Source organism: Pygocentrus nattereri, chromosome 21 (assembly GCF_015220715.1).
Source record: "Pygocentrus nattereri isolate fPygNat1 chromosome 21, fPygNat1.pri, whole genome shotgun sequence".
In the NCBI taxonomy this organism is placed as follows: Eukaryota; Metazoa; Chordata; class Actinopteri; order Characiformes; family Serrasalmidae; genus Pygocentrus; species Pygocentrus nattereri.
Genome location: NC_051231.1, coordinates 15,932,501 through 15,959,343, shown reverse-complemented (window position 1 = coordinate 15,959,343; position 26,843 = coordinate 15,932,501). Strand labels below are relative to the sequence as shown.

The 26,843-nt window shown below is 39.7% G+C and overlaps 1 protein-coding gene across 1 annotated transcript in view; it reads right to left on the bottom strand.

Annotated features, from left to right (window-relative positions):
- ptpdc1a (protein tyrosine phosphatase domain containing 1a) overlaps window positions 1–26,787 on the bottom strand; it is a 34,010-nt gene extending 7,223 nt beyond the window's left edge. The window contains exons 1-4 of the mRNA XM_017692821.2: window positions 26,686–26,787; window positions 13,027–13,149; window positions 1,921–2,092; window positions 438–518 (exon numbers count right to left, since the gene is read on the bottom strand). Coding sequence (XP_017548310.1) covers window positions 438–518; window positions 1,921–2,092; window positions 13,027–13,141 — 368 coding nt within the window. The 5' untranslated portion in view covers window positions 13,142–13,149; window positions 26,686–26,787. The remainder of the gene's footprint in view (window positions 1–437; window positions 519–1,920; window positions 2,093–13,026; window positions 13,150–26,685) is intronic.
- Between the last annotated feature and the right edge of the window lie 56 nt (window positions 26,788–26,843).

The window sequence follows — 26,843 nt, the reverse complement described above, 5'->3', positions numbered from 1 at the left end:
AGTGCCAAATTTTGTTAAAACTGTCAATTACATAATTTATGCAGTGGATGTTCAGGTGTGAAAATAGTCTCAGAATTTTACTTTGACAACAAATAAACTGGCAACTGACACTTGACTAATTAGTACTATGATCAGTTCTAACTTTTCAAAATCAATGCACTTGTCAGAAGAAAACCTTATTTCTCCAGTATGGTAACTTTACAGGAGAAGGAAAAAACCTACTTTACTTTTAATGTATGTCAATGGAACCAGACTTTTTTCCAAGTTATTTTGGCTCACTTCTTTTAGTCCATTCATCATGAAATGTATAAACAATGTAAAGGTCAACAAGTATTTTCAAATTATCTCAAAAACTGAAAAACATCAAAAACGGAGGTACGAGGTTTTCATCTGACAACAGTGATATGCATTTTAAGACCTCCAAGAGTGTGACTTACCTTAGAAACTGGTTGATGATGTCGTATTTCTCAATAATCTCAGTTGAAGGCCTTGCCATAGCTAATAAGTTGTCTGTGATCCTGGCAGGAACAAAATAGAGGCATGTACAGTCAACAAAAAGATCACAAGTCTCGAGAACCCAAGCCAACCCTAGCACGGTCCAACCAATTTATGATTTATAGACAATAAAACCGGCTGATATTAAGGTTCCATAGATGTATTAGTATTGACAGAGATTGTACCAGTACCAGTGATATCAAGTGCATTTAATAAGCAAAACAACAGTATAGAATTAGCTATGATGCTAACAACCACTAGAAGCCAATACTCACCCAAATCAATTAAATAAATACATCCCCAAAACTTCTCATAACCTGCTCACATTACATACAGGTCTTTATTAAGGTCACACAGACTTTTCAGTGTGGTTTATGACGCATTATGACTGACTGTGAACTACAAAAACGAACAAAACTTCACAATGTAGCCAACTGCTGCAGTGTGACTTCATTTCTTTTTATGAATAACAAAACAATAGAAATTGAGAACATAATATAGAGCCGGTATGTCTGAGTGAACATGAGATTCAGTTTAGGGGGGTATCAGAATTGAAGCACCTGTTGTCCTAAATGGCTTCCCATTGCTTCTAGCTACATTAAGAAGTACTGTTCATTTTTTTATGTTTTTTTATGTTCATTATATACATCGTTTGGAGAAGTTATAGGGAAAAGATTTTAAATTGTTAAATTGATTTTACGAAATCTAAATCATGTCACGATAACTGTCATTTATGTTTGGAAAGCATGGTTTAAAATGTCTATTTCATACATGTTTCTTGTTTTTTTTTCTCTTAAATCCACTTTTGTGTGGCTTATGTACTAGAAATGGCCACAATTCATTTTTACATGACCATTTTCCAATCTTTCTCTATCCCTTTAAACAGGCTATTTTTGTAACTGTCCCTTTAAAATTGATATAAGATAAATGAGCTCTGTTGTGATTAGCTGTCCTGTACTGTGCCACATTCAAAAAGCATTCAGATCTGAAAAACTCCTTACATGTTCAATATGAGTGGGTGGAGCTAAGTTGCTGCAAACTGAATATTTGGATATAAGTAAATGAGTTGGTCCTTCAAAACAGGATGTTTTTACAACATGGTTTCCATATATTGACTGTATAATCTGGGGAGTAAATGTTACATTTTAAAACTTACATACAAATCAGCCTGGGTGTCGATGACAATTTTTCTATCAGTCAGACCCAAAACCCTAAATACTTATCAGCACCTAAAGTGAAGCAGTAGCACAAGCTTATCAGAGGTGCAAGATCAGATTATCTAAATGTCAAATCCCTGACGCTCTATCATCCAGACCAGTCACACATGATTCATTCACTGGTGTTTACACACTGATCCGATGGCTCAGTCTGAGCGGTGCCAAATGATGTTTGCTTTGCTTCTGGAGGAGATGAGTAGCGGCTTACCATGAGGAGTACAGGCCCTTGATGGCTTGTTCCTCATCGCTCCAGCGAGATGGGTTTTCATATTTGCAGGCACGTCCTCCACATGCCATGGAGCACTGCATGTGTCCTGGGATAACATGCCTCAATGTCTCTCCCATCTTCGTATACTTTGCAGTGGGGACTCTAACACTGTCTTCAGAAACAGAGCACAAAACACAGCTTTTCAATATTCAGTTTGAAATCATGTGTCATATTTATTATTACTACAACCCCAATTCCAATGAAGTTGGGACATTGTGTAAAACAAATGAAAACAGAATACGATGATTTGCAAATCCTTTTCAACCTATAATCAATTGAATACACTACAAAGACAAGATATTTAATGTTCAATCGGATAAACTTTATTGTTTTTTGCAAATATTCACTCATTTTGAATTTGATGCCTGCAACATGTTCCAAAGAAGTTGGGACAGGGGCAACAAAAGACTGGGAAATTTGAGGAATGCTCAAAAAACACCTGTTTGGAACATTCCACAGGTGAACAGGTTAATTGGAAACAGGTGAGTGTCATGATTGGGTATAAAGGGAGCATCCCTGAAAGGCTCAGTCGTTCACAAGCAAGGATGGGGCAAGGTTCACCACTTGTAAACAACTTTGTAAACAACTGTGTGAGCAAATAGTCCAACAGTTTAAGAACAATGTTTCTCAACATGCAATTGCAAGGAATTTAGGGATTTCATCATCTACAGTCTGTAATATCATCAAAAGATTCAGAGAATCTGGAGAAATCTCTGCAAGTAAGCAGCAAGGCAGAAAACCAACATTGAATGCCCGTGACCTTCGATCCCTCAGGCGGCACTGCATTAAAAACCGACATCATTCTGTAACGGATATTACCACATGGGCTCAGGAACACTTCAGAAAACCACTGTCAGTGAACACAGTTCGTTGCCCCATCTACAAGTGCAAGTTAAAACTCTGCCATGCAAAGCGAAAATCATATATCAAAAACACCCAGAAACGCCACGGGCTTCTCTGGGCCCGAGCTCATCTGAGATGGAGTGACGCAAAGTGGAAAAGTGTCCTGTGGTCTGACGAGTCCACATTTCAAATTGTTTTTGGAAATCATGGACGTCGTGTCCTCCGGGCCAAAGAGGAAAAGGACTGTCTGGATTGTTATCAGGATCTGGATTGTTAACTTGCACATCTGTGAAGGCACCATTAATGCTGAAAGGTACATACAGGTTTTGGAGCAACATATGCTCCCATCCAAGCAACGTCTTTTTCAGGAACGTCCCTGCTTATTTCTGCAAGACAATGCCAAGCCACATTCTGCACGTGTTACAACAGCGTGGCTTCGTAGTAAAAGAGTGCAGGTACTAGACTGGCACTAGAAAAGTGTGTTAAAGAGTGTTGTTAAAAGGAAAGGTGATGTAACACAGTGGTAAACATGCCCCTGTCCCAACTTCTTTGGAACATGTTGCAGGCATCAAATTCAAAATGAGTGAATATTTGCAAAAAACAATAAAGTTTATCCAATTTAAGTATCTTGTCTTTGTAGTCTATTCAATTGATTATAGGTTGAAAAGGATTTGCAAATCATCGTATTCTGTTTTTAATGTTTTACACAACGTCCCAACTTCATTGGAATTGGGGTTGTATTATTACATATTAGTTATCATGTTCATTGTTGTTATTTTATTCACTAAGAGCATACAGTGTAAATATTAATGACAAAACAGGAGGTATGTTGCATGACCCAAAGTATGCAGACACCATTCTAATTTGTGAAATAAAACCCTTTAAAGGGGAATTCCAAGTTTGCAAATTATTAATTCTAGACAAACTTACCATTTGCAACAGTAGTGAAAAGAATCAGATGTCTAAAGTATTTAATGCCTCTAAAAGCTTCTTCACAGAAATTTAATACATTAATACAATACAATATGAAATTAATTAATACAATTAATACAGAAAATGATATATATGTATCCCCGCGACCTGAGGGAGAAGCGGTTTAGAAAATGGATGGATGGATGGATGGATATATATGTATCATTTCCTGAATACAAAACAGCATAAAACATTTTAACACTGTTATATATTTGAGGCCTCTCCATGGATCACCACCTTATCGTGGTGGAGGGGTTTGCGTGCTTGAATGATCCTAGGAGTAATGTTGTCTGGAGCAAAAGCTCCTGGTAGTGTCTCCCATGGCAAACTGGTCCTACGTGACAGGTCAGACAAAGTGTGATCCATAATAACCCCTATGAAAAGACAAAAACAGGACTTGTGTACCCTGCCCGGAACAGGGTTACTGGGGCCCCACCCTGGAGCCAGGCCTGGGGGAGGGGCTCGCCAGCGAGCGTCTGATGGCCAGGCATTTACTCAGGGTGACGGCCGGGCCTGGCCCGAAGGAGTTACATCCAGTCATTACAGTCCCCCCTCCCATCAACCCACCACCAATGGGAGGGGCAGTAGTAGGGGTTCGGTGCTTTGTGGATCGGGCAGTGTCCGAAGGCGTGGGCCTTGGCGTTCTGATCCTCGGTTGCTGAAACTGGCTTTTGGAACTTGGAACGTTACCTCACTGGCGGGGAAGGAGCCTGAGTTGGTGCGCGAGGTTGAGAGATACTGGCTAGATATAGTCAGGCTCACCTCAACACACAGCTTGGGCTCTGGGTCCAATCTCCTTGTGAGGGGCTGGACTTTATTCTTTTCTGTAGTTGCCCATGGTGAGAGGCGGCGGGCAGGTGTGGGCTTTCTCATAGCCCATTGACACCGGTTTTCTCCGGTGGACGAGAGGGTAGCTTCCCTACGCCTTTGGGTTGGGGAACGAGTCCTGACTGCTGTCTGTGCTTATGCACCGAACAGCAGTTCAGAGTACCCAGCCATCTTAGAGTCCTTGGGAAGGGTGCTTGAAAGTGCTCCTCCTGGAGACTCTATTGTCCTACTGGGGGACTTTAATGCTCACGTGGGCAATGACAGTGAGACCTGGAGAGGTGTGATTGGGAGGAATGGCCTCTCTGATCTGAACCCGAGTGGTGTTCAGTTTTTGGACTTCTGTGCAAACAGTTTGTCCATCACGAACACCATGTTTGAACACAAGGATGTCCATAAGTGCACATGGCACCAGGACACCCTAGGCCGCAGTTCAATGATTAACTTTGTAGTCGTGTCATCGGACTTGCGGCCATGTGTTTTGGACACTCGGGTAAAGAGAGGAGCTGAGCTGTCAACTGATCACCACCTGGTGGTGAGTTGGATCAGGTGGGGGGGGAAGATGCTGGTCAGACCAGGCAAGCCCAAACGTATAGTGAGGGTTTCCTGGGAACGTCTGGCAGAAGAAATTGTCAGATTGATCTTCAACTCACACCTCCGTCAGAACTTTAACCTGATATCGGGGGAGGTGGGGGACACTGACTCAGAAGCGGCTGACTGTAGCTGTGGCCGTAAGGTAGTTGGTGCCTGTCGGGGCGGTAATCCTCGAACCCGGTGGTGGACACCCCAGGTGAGAGATGCCGTCAAGATGAAGAAGGAGTCCTACCGGGCATGGTTGGCCTGTGGGACACCAGAGGCAGCTGGCAGGTATCGACAGGCCAAGTGATCTGTGGCTTCAGTCGTCGCCAAGGCAAAAACCCGTGTGTGGGAGGAGTTTGGTGAGGCCTTGGAAAGTGACTTTAAGTCGGCTCCGAAAAGATTCTGGCAAACTCAGGTGACTCAGAAGGGGAAAGCAGTGTGCCACTAGCACTGTATATAGTGGAGATGGTGTGCTGCTGACTTCGACTGAAGACGTCATTGGGCGGTGGAAGGAATACTTTGAGGACCTTCTCAATCCCACCAACACATTCTCCAGTGAGGAGGCAGAGTCTGGGGACATGGGAATAGGCTTGTCCATTACTGACGCCGAAGTCGCTAAGGTAGTTAAGAAGCTCCTTGGTGGCAAGGCTTCAGGGATGGATTGAGATCTGCTCTGAGTTCCTCAAGGCTCTGGATGTTTTGGGGCTGTCTTGGCTGACACGCCTTTTCAACATTGTGTGGACATCGGGGGCGGTGCCACTGGATTGGCAGACTGGGGTGGTGGTGCCTTTTTTTAAAAAAGGGGAGCAGAGGGTGTGTTCCAACTACAGGGGAATCACACTCCTCAGCCTCCCTGGTAAGGTCTATGCAGGGGTACTGGAGAAGAGAGTCCTGCTTATAGTCGAACCTCGGATCCAGGAGGAGCAGTGCGGGTTCCGCCCTGGTCGTGGAACACTGGACCAACTCTTCACCCTCTCCAGGATTCTGGAGGGTTCATGAGAGTTTGCCCAACCAGTCCACATGTGCTTTGTGGATCTGGAGAAGGCATTTGACTGTGTTCCCGGGGTATTCTGTGGGAGGTGCTTCGGGAGTACGGGGTACATGGCTCTTTGCTACGAGCCATTCAGGCCCTGTACAAACAAAGCTGGAGTTTGGTTCACATAGCCGGCAGTAAGTCAGACTCGTTCCCAGTGAGAGCTGGACTCCGTCAGGGCTGCCCTTTGTCACTGATTCTATTCATAATTTTTATGGGTAGAATATCTAGGCGCAGTCAGGGGATGGAGGGTGTCCGGTCTGGTGACCTCAGGGTCACATGACTGCTGTTTGCAGATGATGTGGTCCTATTGGGGACATCAGGCCGCGAACTTCAGCTTTCGCTGGATCGGTTTGCAGCCGAGTGTGAAGCGGCCGGGATGAGAATCAGTACCTCTAAATCCGAGACCATGGTTCTCAGGCGGAAAAGGGCAGAGAGCCCTGTCTGGGTCGGGATAGGCTCTTGCCTCAAGTGGAGGAGTTCAAGTATCTCGGGGTCTTGTTCACGAGTGATGGTACAAGGGAGTGGGAGATTGACAGGTGGATTGGTGCTGGGTCAGCAGTGATGAGGGCTCTTTACCAGTCTGTTGTGGTAAAGAAAGAGCTGAGCCATAAGGCAAGGCTCTTGATTTACTGGTCGATCTACGTTCCCACCCTCACCTATGGTCATGAGCTTTGGGTAATGACCAAAAGAATGAGATTGCGAATACAAGCGGCCGAAATGAGTTTCCTCCGCAGGGTGTCTGGACCCTCCCTTAGAGATAGGGTGAGAAGTTCGATCATCCGGGAGGGACTCGGAGTAGAGCGGCTGCTTCTTCACGTCGAGAGGAGCCAGCTGAGGTGGTTCTGGCATCTGGTTAGGATGCCTCCTCGATGCCTCCCTCGCGAGGTGTCACAGGGAAGTCCACCCGGGAGGAGACCCCGGGGAAGACCCAGGACACTCTGGCGTGACTATATCGCCCAGCTGGCCTGGGAGCGCCTCGGAATCCCCCTTGGAGAGCTAGTGGAAGTGGGGAAAGGGAGGTCTGGGCCTCATTGCTTAGGATGCTGCCCCCGCGACCTGAACCCCGGAGAAGCGGAAGATAATGGATGGATGGATGGATATATATGTGAGGCTTTTGAATTCCAGTTTTAGGACTTTACATTGCGGCCCATGTGCAAATTTCAAATCTCAAGATCTTTTAAATGTTTAAATTTAATGCAACTACACAGAGTTCATAAAACACCTGTAGCTGAGTCATATCAATCAGAAGCAACCAAATGCTGATGTGTCGTTCACACGGTGACAAAACCACAAACACAACAACTGCTAGACTGGCACACTACATTCGAGCCTCAAGCCAGGAAAAAAATGGTGATTTGGACTTCTTGGCAAAACAAAAATAGGCCAAGATCTTAGTTTATGGAAAAGTCACATTTATCACAAATAGGTATTTTCCCCAAATAATTCAGCTCTAATTAGAGGTGTATAAAGCCCTCAGCACTGGGCCGGAAAGCAGTGAAACTGAGTTCTCTGCAGTGATAAAGCTCCATCAAATACCGTTGGGATGACTACCAGCCCTGTTACTTTGAATCCCAGCTCAATTTCCCAGAGCTAATTCCTAACATAGCAAGTGAATTTCCCAGAGGGATCATTTTATCATCCCGTGATGTGCACAGTCACTGCATCTGCTTTGGACATACTGCACTCAAATCAATGCAATGCAACCATATAGTGTCAAAGCCAGCAAGGAGAAAAGCTCTACTACAACTACAAAACCAGCAATTGCAGTGCCTTCTCAAGTTGCACATGGAACATTATATTTATTATCATGTCAGTCTATACAGGAATAAAATAAGCCATCATAACACATGAAAAAAGGGCAAATGACCTGTTGCTAACCAAATAGTGAGTCCACATTCATCTATACTGTTAAACCTCAGATAAAGCTGACTGATGGAGATGACATAGTAAGATAATTTAGATAATTAAGTAAGATATCTGAGAGTGAGGAAGCAGTAAAGCAGTAAAGGACGGTTATCAACTGTGCCACACCTGGAATGTTGTCCTAAAGAAGGTGTCACCCAGTCTCAAGAATCACAATAGCACTAGCACTGTTTCTGGTGTTACTAATCATGAGGATGGTGGCAGATAGCATGCTGGAAACACCAAGGCAAAATAAAAGATGAGACCTCAGACTGTGAATACAGTAATTTCTTATGTTAATGTCATTATCATTTCTCTCAAATAATATTAAAATACTATATCCTATTGGGTGTAAATGGTAGTAACCTATTAACAAATACCTGCTGAAGCTGACAGGTACAATGCAAAGAAAAGCAACTCACAAAATGACAAGTCTTCCTATACTAAAGTTTAACAGTATAGATAAATGTGGGCTCAATATTTGTCAGGCAATATGTCATTGTTTTCCTTTTTGTAAAACCCTAACCCCAACTGCTAATTAATGATTCCTAAAATGTTTTTTGATAAACTAATTTTAAAAGCATTCATAAACCCTAAAAAGGCAGTCTTTTTTTAAATGAAATTGTGATCTTTCTATCTGATGAGGCACAAAAACAATGCAGTGCAATTACAATGTTAACAATAAATAATTGAATGAATTATCACATATACAGTTAGAACATGAATAGCAATATAAAACCATGTAGCAGTATACATAATCCATTAGTAAGTAAGCACAAAGTGCCAGTGCATCATTAAACTAATCTGCACTGTACCAAAGAAGAGGTAAAGCCAGCCTGCATCTCAGAGGCCACAGCCTGAAACTATTCCAACAATTTAAGCCTCACATAAAAAACAGACTTGAATTAAAAAACAATCAGGCCAAAATAAAACATAAATCATGAAATCATGACTGTTTAAAGAGAGTTCCAAAAAAAAGTTTTTTTTAGTAAATTAACAATATACTACTTCATAAAAAGGTTTCAGGCCTTTTTGCATTATGCCATGAAAACCACAACTGAAATCCATACTATAAAAATATATATAATCTAAATAAAGATGCCAAAAAGGGCACAATTCCACCCACGGTTCCCCAAGTTTCTCCCTTATTTAAAGAACTGATGTACATGCTCTGTAAAAAGGTTCTTCTTACTTGCACATCTTATTCACTAAAAGAGATCTTTAGAGAAGCATAGATCAGAACCAGTAAGAGAGTAGAAGCATCAGGACAGTAACATTACATCTGTGTTCCTTCAGGTCCAGATCTGGTTCTGCCACACTGACCGCCGCTATGACCCTCTGAGTGGATGTGGATAGCATCTCCAGGGCTGAGCTCCGCTGCCTACTCAGAACCAAGGGTTTCCTGCTACAGTGCAGATTCTTAAAAAGCTCGTCTCCACCACTCTCACCCATCGCACTCAGGCACTCACTGCTGTCAGCAGAGAGCTTAACAGCATCGCTTAGCACACAGAAATTCCAAGACTGAATGCCCTGTTCATGTGCAACTTCTGTATGAGTCCTTGAGAAAAACCCTTACAGCTACATTCACCTATCACCGAAGGTCTGGATGAGAGCTGCTAAGTTCCTGAAGGCAAACTGTCACTCTCATACAATAATCTTCTGACTCCATTTGTGTTAAAATGCTATTTGAAAACACCAGCTGACCTATCCTTTAGGCAAATATTTTATAAAGAACTGAAGAATAAACCGACAGAAACGATCCAAATGTGTAATATTACAGTAACATACGTCAAGCTATAAATGCTTTTACTTTCTCTCTATTTTGTAGATACAAGGTTTCCTTACAACAGCCATGAAATGTAAACTGCTGCCAATTACTGCATGAAAGAAAAGAAGCATGACAGGTCAATGCAACCGGCACCCATTTATCAACTGCACTGGAAGCTGTCTCCATGGTGACCAGCACCCAGTTCAATGAGAGGCTGGGCAAAGGTTTGCAATCTCAGGTGCAGGGAAGACGTGCTCATGTCATGGGGAAAAAAAGATGATCCATTTTCCTCTCCAAAGGCCACCAGCATCTGGTTTGCATAACGCAGGAAAGCATTTCACACAAAAGCAAGAAATGAGTCTTCGAATTGCGTCTAGGCTGCTAATGCATTTCATTTACAGCTACGAAAGCAAGTGAGTCTGCCCCCTCACCATCCGTCTGCTCAACATTTCAAAGGGGTTATAAAATGCATTCAACTTTATGTTCTTGTATCCACCATCATAAGCTCCTTCAAAAACAGCCTAGTGCAATTTTCCAATCTATACTCTTATGTACATTTCAAAAACACTACCCTTCTCTTAGCTAACCTTCCATCTAAAATCACAACAATCTTCCATCTAAAACCATGAATCACATTGAGGAGAAGTCTTGTTACTGCAGACATTTTGTAGAGTTATTGGAGTTGTGTGGAAAACACTTAAATGTTGTGCTGTTCCTGGCTGTCGGGAAGCAAATAGAGCTGTATTGGGCGCCTCTTATTAAATGACACATTTTGTTGAATTTCTAAGTGAAAATAATTACACATCCTCTACAGGGAACAAACTGTATTTTTAATGCACAATTACTGTTTGTTTACTGGATGTAACGTAGTAGAAAAAAATCTAACATAAAACGAGGCCTATGCAAATGTTAATGTGAGGTTTATGCTGTATGTTTTATTATTTACAAAACTCAGCAAATAAACAGACATTGTGCACTAAAAGTAGCAGAAAAATAGCATAATTAAGTTTATTTTCCTGCAGAGAATGTCTCACGTATTTCAGACTTATGCATACAACTGTATACGATTCCAACCAGAGTGGCTAAAGTGCACTTTTTGCACATCCCTGAGGATTTTTTTTTAACTTTATAGTCTGTTCCCTGTTTCAGCCCAGACTGCTTTTGGAACGGGCCGCAATCAGAACCATTTACATATGTCAGTCTTGTACAGTAACAAAAACTTGTACAGTAACAAAAACCATTTACATATGTCTGTTTGTACAGTAACAAAAACTACCTGTTAATTAAAGGGAGAAGAAGAGATTGGAAAACGTAACATAAATATTTAATTCTGATTGCTCCTGATACATTGTTACACAAATAAATACAAGAAAAATTATAATATATGGACCTTTTTTATTATGCATGCATCCTGCCATATGTTCTGTTCATAAAAGCTCAAATTATAACAGCGGTATATTTTATGATCATCTATGATGAAATCCTCTCCACAAACAGAACAACAGAAACAATGAAGCAACTTTCCCTCCTCTGATAACCAGGCGCACAGCAGTGGTTGCTAGAATATTGCTGTTGGTAAAACAAAAAGCTCCACAATTGATTTAATCTCTGCCACAGTGTTTCATTCATGCTGGAGCTACAGCATGAGAGCTGCCTCTGGTGCTGGGAACTGAAGGAAGTTCACAAACCACATCTTTACCACAAACCACAAATCAACCTGCATCAGTGGTGCCTCAAGCAACAGGTTAAACACAAATTTTTAAATTTTTGTCTAATAATTACATGGTTAAGATGTAAAGTCATTCAGAGTGGTTTTGTGTGAAATGCTCCATCTTGAGAAACTCTGAATCAGAATTGTTTACAGTGGTGTTGATAGGAAGCAGAAGTTAGAATAGTTTAATGCCTCTAAAAGCTCACTCGCAGAAAGTCATTACCAAAAAACGGTTATGAATATGCTGCCTGATGCCTGAGACAAGTTTTATGATTGGTGACGGAGTTTTGGGCTAAAATGCATTTTATTTTATTTAATTGAATCCATTTATGGTGGCAAGGTACATTCAGAATTTTTTTTGTTTTCTCCAGATTTACTATTGTTTTGAAATTATTAACAGTAAAGTCAACATGAATCAGAAATCAGAAAGCATTTATCATCTTTACCATAACATTTTACCAAATGAAACAAAATATTCATGTGATAAATAATGTCAGAACATGATTTTATTCATCAGGATTTGGTTAAAATGTGAAAAGTGGGCATACTGAAACAAACACAAACACAGTCAGACCCTGCCAGTCAGCAGAGTCTGTTTTGCGGAAAAGCAAAGGAAAAAATAATTCATAATAATCAGATTTTGTCAAAAAATTAAGTACTGCTGTATTTTCACATGTATTTTCTGTACTTTCTGAAACATGATTCTTTACTGGTTTGCTTGATTTTTAGGTAGAATCTGCGTTGCTCTGGCTTTTCTTACACTTACTGTTTTGTAAATTTTCTAAGAAAAAATAGGTTAACACGGTCTATACAGGAAGCAAACTTAAATATGGCATTTTTCTGCTAATTTAATGCACAATTACTGAATTTTGCTAAGTTTAACATTTTGGATACAATAAAACATGCAATGTAAAATGTGGCATAATTTTTGCTCAGGCTACATTTTATGTTTTTTTTTTTAACCAATATATGAAATTCAGCAAATAACCAGTAGCTGTACATCAAAAAGTGCAGATGTGTGTTCATATTACTTATTTTCACTTACAAAATCAACAAAACATGGAACCCAAACATTTGTATAAAACTGTATATCACAATTCAATCTGAAAGTGGCAATTCAACTACACAGATTTTGGAAAAAAAAAAGCAATGTAAATTTCGAATGTAATGACCATATTCCACTACTGTCCAAATAGTACCTCTGGTCATTTTTGTGTATTCAGTGTATAATTAATAAAATAACTTTAAATCAAACTAAATGGTGCTGTGAAGCATTGTAAGGAATCATCACTAAATCTAATCATTGTGAGGTCAGAGATTTCCACTCCTTCTTAAAACAAGAAAAATATTTACAAACAGGTAAAAAATACAGGATATACTGCCTACACTTAAGACGTAGGTATGTCCTACCTCGCTCCATGTCAGTGTTTATATCTCCACCGTTCCCTGCGCTGCTGTTGCTGCTGCTGCTGCTGCTGGTGTTAGAGTAGGGCAGGTCACTTAACAGACTGACACCTGCTGCCATGGCAGAACCTGCGACGAGTGAGAAATAAACACTGAATCAAAACACATACAAAACCTGAACGTCTGCGAGAGTAAACAGAATGGAACCGTTGCCCCGAGCACTCTGCCTTCAGGGAAAGAAGCGTGTGAATGCTGTGACAAACAAAATTAATCTGATGCAGCATGACAACAGAACCCATGGGATGGAGGGGGTGTGGCATGAAGATTCAGGATTCAAGATAGAAGATTTTCTAGGGGAGTAAAATGCGTCAAAAATACATCAGGCTGGCTTTACACAGTGAAACCTTTTATGCAACATGTTGGGAGCTATATATATATATATATATATATATATATATATAAATATATATATATAAATATATATATATATATATATATATATATATATATATATATATATATGCAAAATCTTGATGTAATATTATTATACTCCAGGAAGTTTATGACACACATGATATCACAATATGTATTTTTTTCTGACAACTGATTTGTACAGACTGGTTTGTATAGACAAAGTAGTGCCACATTTTATAGTATTATCAAAAACTAATAATCCAAGTATTTGTATTCCACATTTCATACACTGTGCTGCGCTAAATCCAATAAAACAGGATTTGTAAATACTGACATTATCAATGATACACTCAGAAAAGCATATTGTCATATATTTGTGATGTAAACTTATAACAATCAATGAATACCCAGACAGTACAAGGATAGAGGCCACTTCTGGCAAACCATATGTAAGCAAAAACCAACATTACAAAACACTCATTTAGCCCACATGTACAAAACCAGATCAAAGCTATTTCTTGAAGAGATGGGGCAGTTTGTTGGCCTAGAGGGATCAATCTACCACTTGCCAGATGCTATGAGTTAGAGTTGGGCAATATGGCAAAAATGTATTATCACACTACTTCAAGATATTTGCACAAAACATCAGGGATGGGGGAGTAGCTAAGTAGCGCATTACTTTTTGTAGTTAGCTACACATTTTGTAGCTAATAACTGTAGCCGTTTTATGAAATGTAGCTAGTAGCTGTAGCACCTACAAATATTTGTGTAGCTATAGCAAAAATTGTCACTACAATTTCACTACAGGCTTCAGGCAATCTGCGCAAAATCTGATCCATAGAAAGCAGCTGTTAACAGGGCTGGTGGTGACTGTGCAATCCTGACTGAGCCGTGGACAGCTTGAGCAAACGGGCACGTGCTGATCACCCCTTACTAGTAAGATTAGCTGAGGGGTCGCAACCGAAATGTTAAGAAGAGCCATTCTGTCATTTCAACAGAAATGAAACCACCTTTGAAGACACAACATTTTATGTCTGTTTTACCATCTTGGCTGTATGTCTCAGTATGTGCTGACATGCTAGTAAAGGATAAAAATTAAATAAATGAAAACACGGACTTACTTAAATGGTGCCTGTGGCACCAGATTGTATTGCTGGAACAGGAGATTGCAGATTAAACATATTGGGAGATGAGCTGAGCGCTTATAAGTGCAAATAAGTCCATACATCTCAAAATAGTCGATGTTTGTCTTAAATACTTCTCTTTGCCATTTGATTATGTGAGTTGCTGTATGCCAGGCAGTCTGTGCATCAGTCTTCTGCGTTAAAGGTTGGTGAATTAGCAGTTCTACTTTAACTCCAGCATTTAAGACCATTTATTATGAAAACTGTGTTAGAACTGTGCATTAAAACAATTTTACAGTAAAGGAGGATTATTTTATATAGGTTATTTTACCTAAAAATGCAAAATATATGCTTGTCAGACAGCAAGCAAATGTAGGACCAGAGGTGCCCAATGACACCGCCTACATTAGAGCTTTGTTTTTAGCATAGCTAATGTTGAAAACTGTTTTCCCAGTTTTGCCAGTCTGTGCTAAGTTTATTCAGTAATCGTTCTATGCAGTCTCGGGAAAATGTAGCTTTCACTGTACGAGGACACTCGATCTCAGTTTGTTTGTGCACACTAATAGCATAATCATGTTTGATTTAGAGAAGCGATACCATGTCTTTATATTTCAATCCAAGATCAATGTAAATTCAATGAGTTGTTCCATGTCTGAGCTTAAGCAAAGCACAGCTTCTGCAACTGATTGCAAACCATTTACATCGCAATGCAAAACATTTGCCAGGGAATGCAATGTCATTAACTTTTTCTTTTCTTTTTTTAACCATGGCCCCTTAGGATCAGCTCTGGAGCAGTGGAGAGATTATTCAAGCCTCAGTCACTGATGAGAATTTTGAGGCTGAAGTGTTGCTCAAGTTTAATAAAGTACTCTAAGTGTCATGCTTGTATATCTTGCTTCTTCTTCTTCATCTGCCTCCATCTTGCCCTATCCACTGCCTCTTCTACTTTTACACCAACCATCTCCATGTCCACCTTCACTACATCCATAAACCTTCTCTGAGGTCTACCTCTTCTCCTTCTATCCGGCAGCTCCATCTCCAACATTCTTTGACCAATATATCCACTATTCCTCCTCAACACATGTCCAAACCATCTCAACCTGGCCTCTCTGGCTTTATCTCCAAACTGCTCCACCTTCACTGTCCCTCTGATCTGCTCATTTCTAATCTTGTCCACCCTTGTCACTCCCAACAAAATTCTCAGCATCTACATCTCCGCCACCTCCAGCTCAGCCTCCTGTCTTTTAGACAGAGCCACAGTCTCCAAACCATACATCATAGCAGGACACACTACTGTCTTGTAAACCTTCCCTTTCTTTCTTGCTGCTATCTTTCTGTCACACATCAGCCCTGACACCCGTCTCCACCCACTCCATTTTGCCTGCACCCTCTTCTTCACCTCTTTCCTATGCAGTCCATTGCTCTGGATGGTTGACCCAAGATATTTGAAGTCATCCACCTTTACGACGTCTACTCCTTGCATCTTTACCTTTCCACCTGCCTCCCTCTCATTCACACACATTTATTCCATCTTGTCTCTACTGACCTTCATTCCTCTCCTCTCCAGTGCAAACCTCCACCTCTCCAGATTCTCTTTCACCTGCTCTCTACTCTCACCACAGATTACAATGTCATCTGCAAACATCATGGTCCATGGAGCCTCCTGCCTGACCTCATCTGTCAACCTGTCCATCACCATTGCAAACAAGAAGGGGCTCAAAGCTGATCCCTGATGTAAACCTACCTTCACCTTGAAACCATTTGTCACTCCAACTGCACACCTCACCACTGTCTCACTATCCTCATACATGTCCTGCACCACTCTAACATACTTTTCAGCTACACCTGACTTCCTCATACAGTACCACAGTTCCTCTCTTGGCATCCTATCATATGCCTTCTCTAGATCCACAAAGACACAATGTAGCTCCTTCTGACCTTCTCTGTATTTCTCTACCAACACTCTCAACGCAAAAATTGCATCTGTGGTACTCTTTCTGGGCATGAAACCAAACTGCTGCTCACTGATCTGAACTTCTCGCCTTAGCCTTGCTTCAACAACTCTTTCCCATACCTTCATGGTGTGGCTCATCAACTTTATACCTCTGTAGTTACTGCACATCACCCTTGTTCTTAAAAATGGGGACCAGTACACTGCTTCTCCACTCATCAGGCATCCTCTCACTCTCCAGGATTTTGTTAAACAACCTGGTTAAAAAGTCCACTGCCTACTCTCCTAAACATCTCCATACCTCCACAGGTATGTCATCTGGACCAACTGCCTTTCCATTCTTCATCCTTTTTAAAGCTGCCCTCACTTCCACCTTACTAATTCTCTGCACTTCCTGATCCACTATCTCTCCCCCCATTGTCCTCCTATCTCTCTCGTTTTCCTCATTCATTAGTTCTTCAAAGTACTCCTTCCATCTACTCAACACTCTTTGTTCACTCACTAGTACATTTCCCTCTCTATCCTTTATCAGCCTAACCTGCTGTACATCCTTTCCAGCTCTATCTCTCTGTTTAGCCAAACGATACAAGTCCTTTACTCCTTCTTTACTGTCCAGCCTCTCATACAGCTCGTCATAGGCCTGAGCCTTTGCCACCATTCTTTATGCTATGCGACTAGCCTCACAGTACTCCTGCCTACTTCCTTCATCTCTCTGGTTATCCCACTTTTTCTTAGCTGCCTTCTTCTTCTGAATACTCTCCTGGACTTCCTCATTCCAACACCAACTTTCCTTGTCGTCTTTCCTCTGACCAGACGAAACACCCAACACATTTTTGCCATTTTCTCTCACAACCTTAGCTGTAGTTTCCCAGTCCTCAGGTAGCTCCTCACTGCCCCCAAGGGCCTGTTGCAATTTTTCCCTGAACCTCCTGCAACCATCCTCCTCCTTCAGCTTCCACCATCTAACCTTTGGCTCTGTCTTCACTCTCTTCCTCTTCTTTGTTTCTAATCTCATTCTACAGACAACCACCCTATGCTGCCTTGCTGCACTTTCTCCTGGTACCACTTTACAATCTCCAATCTCCTTTAGGTGGCATCTCCTGCTAAGGATATAATCCACCTGTGTGCACCTCCCTCCACTCTTGTATGTCACTCTGTGTTCTTCCCTCTTCTGAAAATACATGTTCACCACAGCCATTTCCATTCTCTTTGCAAAATCTACAACCATCTGACCTTCCGCATTTCTGTCTTTCACACCATACATACCCAGCACCTCTTCATCCCCTCTGTTCCCTTCACCAACATGTCCATTGAAGTCTGCACCAATCACTAATCTCTCCTCTCTACGGACACCATCTACCACTTCATCCATCTTACTCCAAAATTCCTCTTTCTCCTTTAACTGACAACCAACCTGTGGTGCATATGAACTGACCACATTCAAAATTACACCATCAACCTCCAACTTCAGGCTCATGATCCTGTCTGACACTCTCTTTACATCCAGATCACTTTTCACAAGCTGTTCCTTTAGGATTATCCCTACTCCATTTCTCTTCCTCTCTACACCATGATAGAACAGTTTGAATCCACCTCCAATGTTCCTGGCCTTGCTTCCTTTCCATCTGGTCTCCTGGACACACAGAATATCTACCTTCCTTCTCTCCATCATGTCTGAAAGCTCTCTGCCTTTACCAGTCATTGTCCCTATGCTCAGAGTCCCTACTCTAACCTCCACACTCCTGCCTTTCCTTCTCTCTCGCTGCCTTCTAACCTGCCTTCCTCCTCTCCTCTTTGATGGTCTTCGACCTACAGTAGTCCAATTTCCACCAGCACCCTGCCCACCGGAGGCGGTCGTTGTTAATCCGGGCCTCGACTGATCCGGTATGGCAATCATATTTGTGATCCGCATGATAGTTTTGGCACAAGTTTTACGCCGGATGCCCTTCCTGACACAACCCTCACCATTTATTCGGGCTTGGGACCGGCACCAGAAGTACACAAAGTACACCCCTAATGGCTGGTTTGCTTGTAGATCTTGCTGAAATGTTTAAATTGGAGCAATTTTATTTCAGTTGACAATTTTTTGCACAAAATTGTTTGGTTTGTATTAATTTTTTAATGTTGATTTTTGTAAGGAAATCCTGGAATGATTGACTTTGCCTTTAGCTAGTCTAAATTTTAGTTGGATATCACACCTTTGGTTGCGTAACTGTTAGTTACACCTTTTGGTCATCTTTTTTTGTATATTTGCAGCTTTTCAATTGTATATTTCTTTCTAATTAAATGCAGTGTCTTGTTCACACTGTCAGTTGGGTTTGTTAGGTGTGTCAGGTGGTGATTCACAAACATTCTGACAGTCATGCTTTGAAAGCAGCTAAAAAGTAGCCACTACTTTTCAAAAAGCAGCTAAAAAATAGCATCTATTTTTTTTCTGGAAAAGTAGCTAAATTGTAGCTAGATACAAATTTTGAGAAAGTAGTTACAATGTAGCTAAGTACTAATTTTTCAGTAGCTATCCAAACCCTGTAATACATGATATGCCACAATATTTTTTTGTTCTGATATCTGGTAAGTTGGAACAGACAATGTGGGATCATATTTAAAAATACTATCAAAACTATGATCCTAATGTTTTGTATTCAGCAATTTACATGACACAATAAACCCATTAAACATGACTAGTTGTGCTCACTGTACAGTGGGACAGTGTTTTTAAGTATAAATGATGTCCATGATAATCTCAAGAAAGCATAACATGGCATATTGTGAAGCAATTTAGCACATTAATGATAAATATTACTGTGTTTCCCAACCCTAATAAAAAGCAACCTAAAAGTGTTTATATTAAAAATACAGAATTAACACATACAAAAAAGATATATAACTATGTGAAACCTACATGAAAACACTAACCGACATGAAATGAACAGGACATATAGACATGCCATCTAACAATCATTCATGAATCAATTTATTCACAAAGCAGATTTCTCATTAAACTGGAGCCCAATGTGAATCTAATAGTAATGTGATTACATAATTGTTGTAATACACAATATATTCTATTATACAGATCTGAGTAAATGAAAAACTCACTTAAAGTCTTATTTCATTGAGCTTGGACAATGTATCCAACCAAGAATCCCATTTCACAGGGAAAAGGCAACCATCATCAATTATTGAGATCACCTCTGGTGCCTTTCTCTCTGGGTTTTATACTGAGCTGCTTTTTTCACAAGTTTAGACAGCAGCGAACTGCCAGTATATTAGTCACTCCTTGTATCTACATTTACTGGCCACTTTGTCAGAAATATTTACCATATAGTGCACTTTGCAGGTTAATTAGTGATGCAGCAAAATGTTAAAAAAACATTATTAATAAAAAGTAAAATTCAGGACACATTCAGCTAAAAAAATTTATAAATATAATTTGCCATTTTGTTTATGCTTTGAATTAATGTAATAGTGATGACAGTGCTACAAAGAAGATTTCAATAAACCAATTAATGCCATAAAGTACATAAGCTATAAACCACACTAAATGCAACTGCAGCAGACTGTGTTGGACTCTTTCGCTGTTGATCTGCTGCTGCTTAAACTGTTTGAACGTTTCTGTGCTGACCAGTGAATTTCTCATTTTCTTTACCACTCAAATCATTTTTAAGTGTTAGATTTTGATTTGATTTTCATCATTGACCTATTTTATTGTTTGATTTTTGGGGCCAAAAACCAAAACTGCACATCCCTATTCATGGTTACAGACAACTTATCAGTCTCTTCAAAAACTGTTTTGTCAGTTTAGCCTAAAATGTACTTTTATCTAAAGAATTGTTCATTTAAAGTAGTTATTTAGATTAAAAGAAAGTAATTCAATTGTTTGTTACCACATGAAGTAAGTTTTTTAGGTTGAACTGACAAGCCATATTTTGCAGTGTACTCTGTCCATCAAAAAAGGCACAACCATAGGACCACCACTGACCAGATATTTATGGTGGTCATAAACCATTCTCAGTCCAGCAGCGACAAAAATTGGGCATCGACAGTCTGTAACTGTACACCAGGAAGGTGTAAAGCTGAATGATTTGACAATATTTATCATAAACATGATAAAATATTTCAGATTACATCATGTTATGCTTTCTCAAGTATATTATAGATACTGTCAGTACTTATGGCAAATTGTGCAATTGCATGTTTCATTACAAACACCGCATAATTAGTCTTGTTCAACTGAATTTACTGTAGTCATGGATGTGCAATGTTGAATACATTTTGATAGTTTTTTTTAAATGTGCCACTACTGATTCTTTATTGTCCGTTCCAAAGTATCAAATCTCAGAAAACCTAAATCTTTGATGTATATTGTGTATCGTGTAAATGTCTTCAAGTGTCATGATATTATATCGTCCACCCTGGCAACCTAAAGCTACAAAAGAAGAGTTTCCAATAAAGTGGCCAGTAAGTGTGCAGAAGAACCTACTGTGTGGTCAGTTTAACCTTATGTAGTGCTACATATCAACTGCTAATGACAGCCTTTTCATATTTCCACACTTATCATAAAGTTTTTCTGTCTATGGTTCAATTAAAACAAAAGCAACAACAGACAAACTAGATTTATCCAACACAGACCAATATAGGTCAGCAGCTTGTTTGAGTTCATTAGAATTATCTGGAGATTCACTCGATACGCAGTGTTTAATTCATGCTGTAAAGTGAGAGGACAGCATGGGAGAAGCATTTTCAGACTCATTTACATTGTAACATATACTTCCTCTTGGTCTCCTTACAAACGGATACGACACAGATTAGAGTAGAGACACTTCTTGAATCATCCAAAACCACCACACAGAACCATGTAATCAGTGGACAGAAGGGCGCCACAATACGTCGTTTGTTAATTGTTATCTCAACATCGGCCTTTGAAATAGATGCTGAAGGAGCCTGTAATATGCAAATGAGCCTCCAACTATTCTCAATGTGTTTTTTACTGTGTTCTGTGAGCATCATGTTAAATCACAGTTCCAGATGAGTGTTTCTGTACGAGTGATAAGCCCCACAGTCTAGCCCAAGGGTCTCTCGTGTATTATTTTTCATGGAAAGTCATGGCAACAAGGTATTTGGGAGCATCCTATCAGAGTAAAGTGACCAGGGAGAGGGCTTTGGTGATATGCAACAATATATGCAATAATATATACACAATCAAAAATCTAATTGAATTTCAGTGAATTGAAATTTGCACCAGACCTGAAAATGTGTGGATCATTATGCCTCAAATGTTAATTAATATTATCATATGAACTCAAGACACATATTGCAGTGTCGAAAAATGTATTATATTGAGATGTAACTGTATTGTATCTAATCAAATTTTATATTTTGTGTATTGGCACATCCCTAATATTAATTCATGAATGCATTCTTAACATATTCTAACCATAATATGTAGCAATATAATCACAACAGTACTTTGTTTATACTGTGCAGTCCTACTTCATATTACACTTTACACTGACAAATAAACACTGATAAATAAAAACAGAATACGATGATTTGCAAATCCTTTTCAACCTATATTCAGTTGAATACACTACAAAGACAAGATATTTAATGTTCAAACAGATAAACTTTATTGTTTTTTACAAATATTCACTCATTTTGAATTTGATGCCTGCAACATGTTCCAAAGAAGTTGGGACAGGGGCAACAAAAGACTGGGAAAGTTGAGGAATGCTCAAAAAACACTTGTTTGGAAGATTCCACAATTGGAATCAGGTGAGTGTCATGATTGGGTATAAAGGGAGCATTTCAACATTTTCCACATTGCAAACTGTTTTTGGAAATCATGGACGTCGTGTCCTCTGGGCCAAAGAGGAAAAGGACTGTCCAGATTGTTATCAGTGCAAAGTTCAAAAGCCAGCATCTCTGATGGTATGTGGGTGTATTAGTGCCCATGGCATGGGTAACTTGCACATCTGTGAAGGCACCATTAATGCTGAAAGGTACATACAGGTTTTGGAGCAACATATGCTGCCATCCAAGCAACGTCTTTTTCAGAGACGTCCCTGCTTATTTCAGCAAGACAATGCCAAGCCACATTCTGCACGTGTTACAACAGCGTGGCTTAGTAGTAAAAGACTGCGGGCACTAGACCTGTCTCCCATTTAAAATGTGTGGCGCATTATGAAGCACAAATATGACAACAGAGACCCCGGACTGTTGAGCAACTGAAACTGTACATCAAGCAAGAATGGGAAAGAATTCCACCTACAAAGCTTCAACAATTAGTGTCCTCAGTTCCCAAATGCTTATTGAGTGTTGTTAACAGGAAAGGTGATGTAACACAGTGGTAAACATGCCCCTGTCCCAACTTCTTTGGAACGTGTTGCAGGCATCAAATTCAAAATGAGTGAATATTTGCAAAAAACAACAAAGTTTATCCATCTGAACATTAAATATCTTGTCTTTGTAGTGTATTCCATTGAATATAGGTTGAAAAGGATTTGCAAATCATCGTATTCTGTTTTTATTTATGTTTTCCACAACATCCCAACTTCATTGGAATTGGGGTTTGACCTTTTGCCTGACTGAGAGGGAGGGTTGCTGACATCATTAAGATGCAGATATGGGACTGAACTTTTCCAACAACACTATGTTATGTTATGTTTCTTAATTAAAGCCTCATAACATTTTATACCTGTAATTATAAATCAGCAACTGCATATATAGACTAATTTACATATCATTTGCATAGAGATAGAACTGTTTTGACCAAGTCTGTGTGAGATGGGGAAGACACCTGCAGGTGTGTCCCCCCACCACTCTTAGAGTTTTAGCCTGCTGATTTCTTTCTTTAACCTTTTAGATAAGCGTTTGAGCGTGAGGTTATGTGTGTCGATGAGAACGTTTGACCTGTTGAGAATATTATTCTCCATTTAATTATGTTTCTTTTTCCTGTAATCCTGAAAAACACTGTTCTTATTAAATTTTATAACCTATTCTTCTTTTGACATTTAATGCACGGTGCTCTCCTTTTAGTTTTTGGGGTATACTGTATCCCAGAAATGATTAATGGGTGTTTTTATTCAATTTTTCATTTAGTCATGCTGAGGTAAATTACCCAACAACACTGATTTTCATATAACATCCCATTGCTATATTACTACTGTGTTATATTACTATGTAGAGCACACTAGACAGAACATCATATTGAAATTACACTTGCTACATATTTTGATTACAATATACTTTAGAAAATATTTAACATACAGTATGTTAGCAAACTGCTGATGTAACCCTGTAAAAGATTTGTGTACATTACATTTTCTCAACAATATTTACATATGAATCATGTGAAGGCTTTTATTAATCAAAACTACCAAGAGAATGCAGGAATAGATGTTATATCAGTGCTATAGATGCTATAGATACTATATCAATACTGTAAAACCCAGTATTGCAATAACGAGTAACAGAAGATAAAATATTTGCATTTTTGACTTAAAAAATAAAGACACAATAAAAAGAAATTACTCTGTGTCGGTCCTGCAGAGCAAGTGATTTGTTAGAGTCTTGCTTGCATATTGCAGCTTTCTGTGATATGAGTACTGCGATGATTAAAAAACGACATTTTGTGCTGCTTTAATGCTCACTGTGCCTTTACCTCGCATTGCATGAGCACACTAGGTAGGCAGATTTACTTCAAAAACTGTGTCAGCGAGGGTGTTATTTTACATGTAAGCTAAGAGACGGTGTGTTTGTTAGAGGGATTACGACGCAGAAGCTGCCTCTGGGAGGTGACAATGTTTTCCCACAGGGATTCTGAATAAATACACAAGTAATTTTCACCCTTTTAATTAGCCAGGAATGTTTGCTCCTGTAAGAAACAAGAATTAAGAAGTGTAATAACATGTGAAAATAAGTGAAAGAAGTGAAAATAACATTCACATAGCAAGCAGTGATGCATTGCATGGTCAAAATACTACTATCACAGTTATATCGCAACACATGTTTGCAATACATATTAAAAACAACAATGGTAAAGTTATGAATAGTTAACACATTGATATTGACATGCTTAAAGCCTGGCATACATTATTTGGTAATAGTAAAAGCAAAGTAAAAGCGGTGTATCACTCCATCTCTATTGCATGCTTATAACAACACATATCATTTTATTATCCTGCTGTCGCTGTGCTGGGCTTGAGCTGTAAGTGGCCGCCACTGGACTGACCCAAAGGAGCTGCGCTTTGAAGCGAACTTTGAAGTGATTTTTCAAAGCGCCTGGCTAAACCAACAGCTCCAATAACAGCATGCATCTGATCCCTCCTGATTCTAAATGAAGCTCTTCAATACATTCAAAGCAGCCTTATGATCAGCCAGGCTCTGCCATGGAAGTGGCCATTAGATATAACAGCAAGTACTGAAGGTGGAATGATACCATTTTGTCTTTTCTAATGCCAATGTAGCACCCTTGAGCATCAGCCCACACTAATACTAATCTGATATTTCTTTTTTTAAGAACTACTGCGCTTTAAAATGAGCTGTTTTGACTGACTTTGCTTACCATGAGCATCTAAAAGCAGACCATCATGCTTAAACTATTCAAACACTGTATTAACCAAATGGCACAATATGAGTGCGATATTTTTTCTAGGCTGTGTCTGTTACAGAATTGACTTGGACTAATTCCTTTTTTTTCATCTCCAATACCAAACCCAGTATCTTCTACTGATACTGGCCTTGAAAATGAAAATGTCATCTAACCACATACAAACAAGGACAATAACATAATGCAGGGCTACAATACTGTCATTGCAACATTAAAGGCCAAAAAAACACATTTAACCTTGACACACCTTTACTGCAGTGTAGCAAGACAAAGCCAGTAATAAATTCAGGAATTAGATCCTCTAACTTGCTTTAACAAGACATTGAATTTCACATGAATGTGCGTTACTGTGATAAAACACACTTAAAAAGATTCAAGTTGAAGGGATCAAGGTTTTTCTGTTGTTACAAGCTTGACATTGTAACAATAACAATCCTATTTGTTGCTGTATAGAACCATTTTTAAAAAGGTTCTAGATAGAACCATATATACAACCAACTTGTAAATGAGGGTCATCCTCAATGTTTTAAATTAAATAAAGGTTCATTGACATGCAACACCTTCTCCAAGATTTTTGCAAGTGCGTTTTATATGGTTCTATATTGCACAAAAAGATGGTTCTTTCCAAGGTTCTATTTAGAACCATGAGTTCTGTTTAGAATCATTAAATGCTTAAATGGTTCTTTGCATGGTGAAATCGTTCATCAGATTGTTGGAGAACGTGTTGTATATCAATGAACCTTTATTTCATCTCAAAGAACATTGAGGATGACCCTCATTTACAAGTTGGTTCTATATATGGTTCTATCTAGAACCTTTCTGAAAATAGCTCAACAAATGGGGTTGTTATCGTTACAATGTCAAGCTTGTAACAACAGAAAAACCTTGAACCCTTGAACTTGAATCTTTTCGAGTGTGTATTTTATCACAGCAACACGCATTCATGTGAAATTCAATGCCTTGTTGAAGCAAATTAGCTTTAGAGGATCCAACTCCTGAATGTATTACTGGCTTTGTCGTGCTACACTGCAGTAAAAGTATCCTGAAGCATGCAACGGTTCTACATAGAACTAATGGATATAAACAGAAGTACTGAAGAACCTCCCTTTTTGAGGGTGTAATTCGCCGTTTCATGCAGAACTCGTTGTTTTAAGCTGAACGTTTACGTTAAGGAACCCTTCTTTTTTAAGTGTGTAGCTTAGCTAACTAAACCAATGACTGCTTTGCATCTACTTTATTCATCCTTACAGACTCGGGCTGTCTGGTTCACGCTGCAGGAGGAACTGAGCATTCTGAGGATTTTCTGTAAATGCTGAACACTATTAGCCAGCAAGCTAAAACAGACTGAGGAAAGAATTTCAGCTCAAATACAAGCTGCCTGAACAACGCGCCTACATGCGGTGCGTCGAGTGTATGGAGCGACAGACACAACGGCGGAGCAAAATGAGCTTAGCTGCCTTAACTCAGTTTAGCTCGACTAAATGAGCCAGCGGAGATATTTATGAACTGTTTACTTTCTTATTCAGTTACACTGATATTATAAAACCTATATGTGACTCACATACCTTGTTATTTGTCCTGCTTATATCAGCTAGTGATTAAAATCCAGTCCGGAGCTGCAGCTCCAAACATGTTTATCACATTTAACGCTTGTTGGAGAAATAACGCCTCCTATTGGCTGATACTGGTCAGATGACCAAACAGAGGCCGGGGGATAACGACT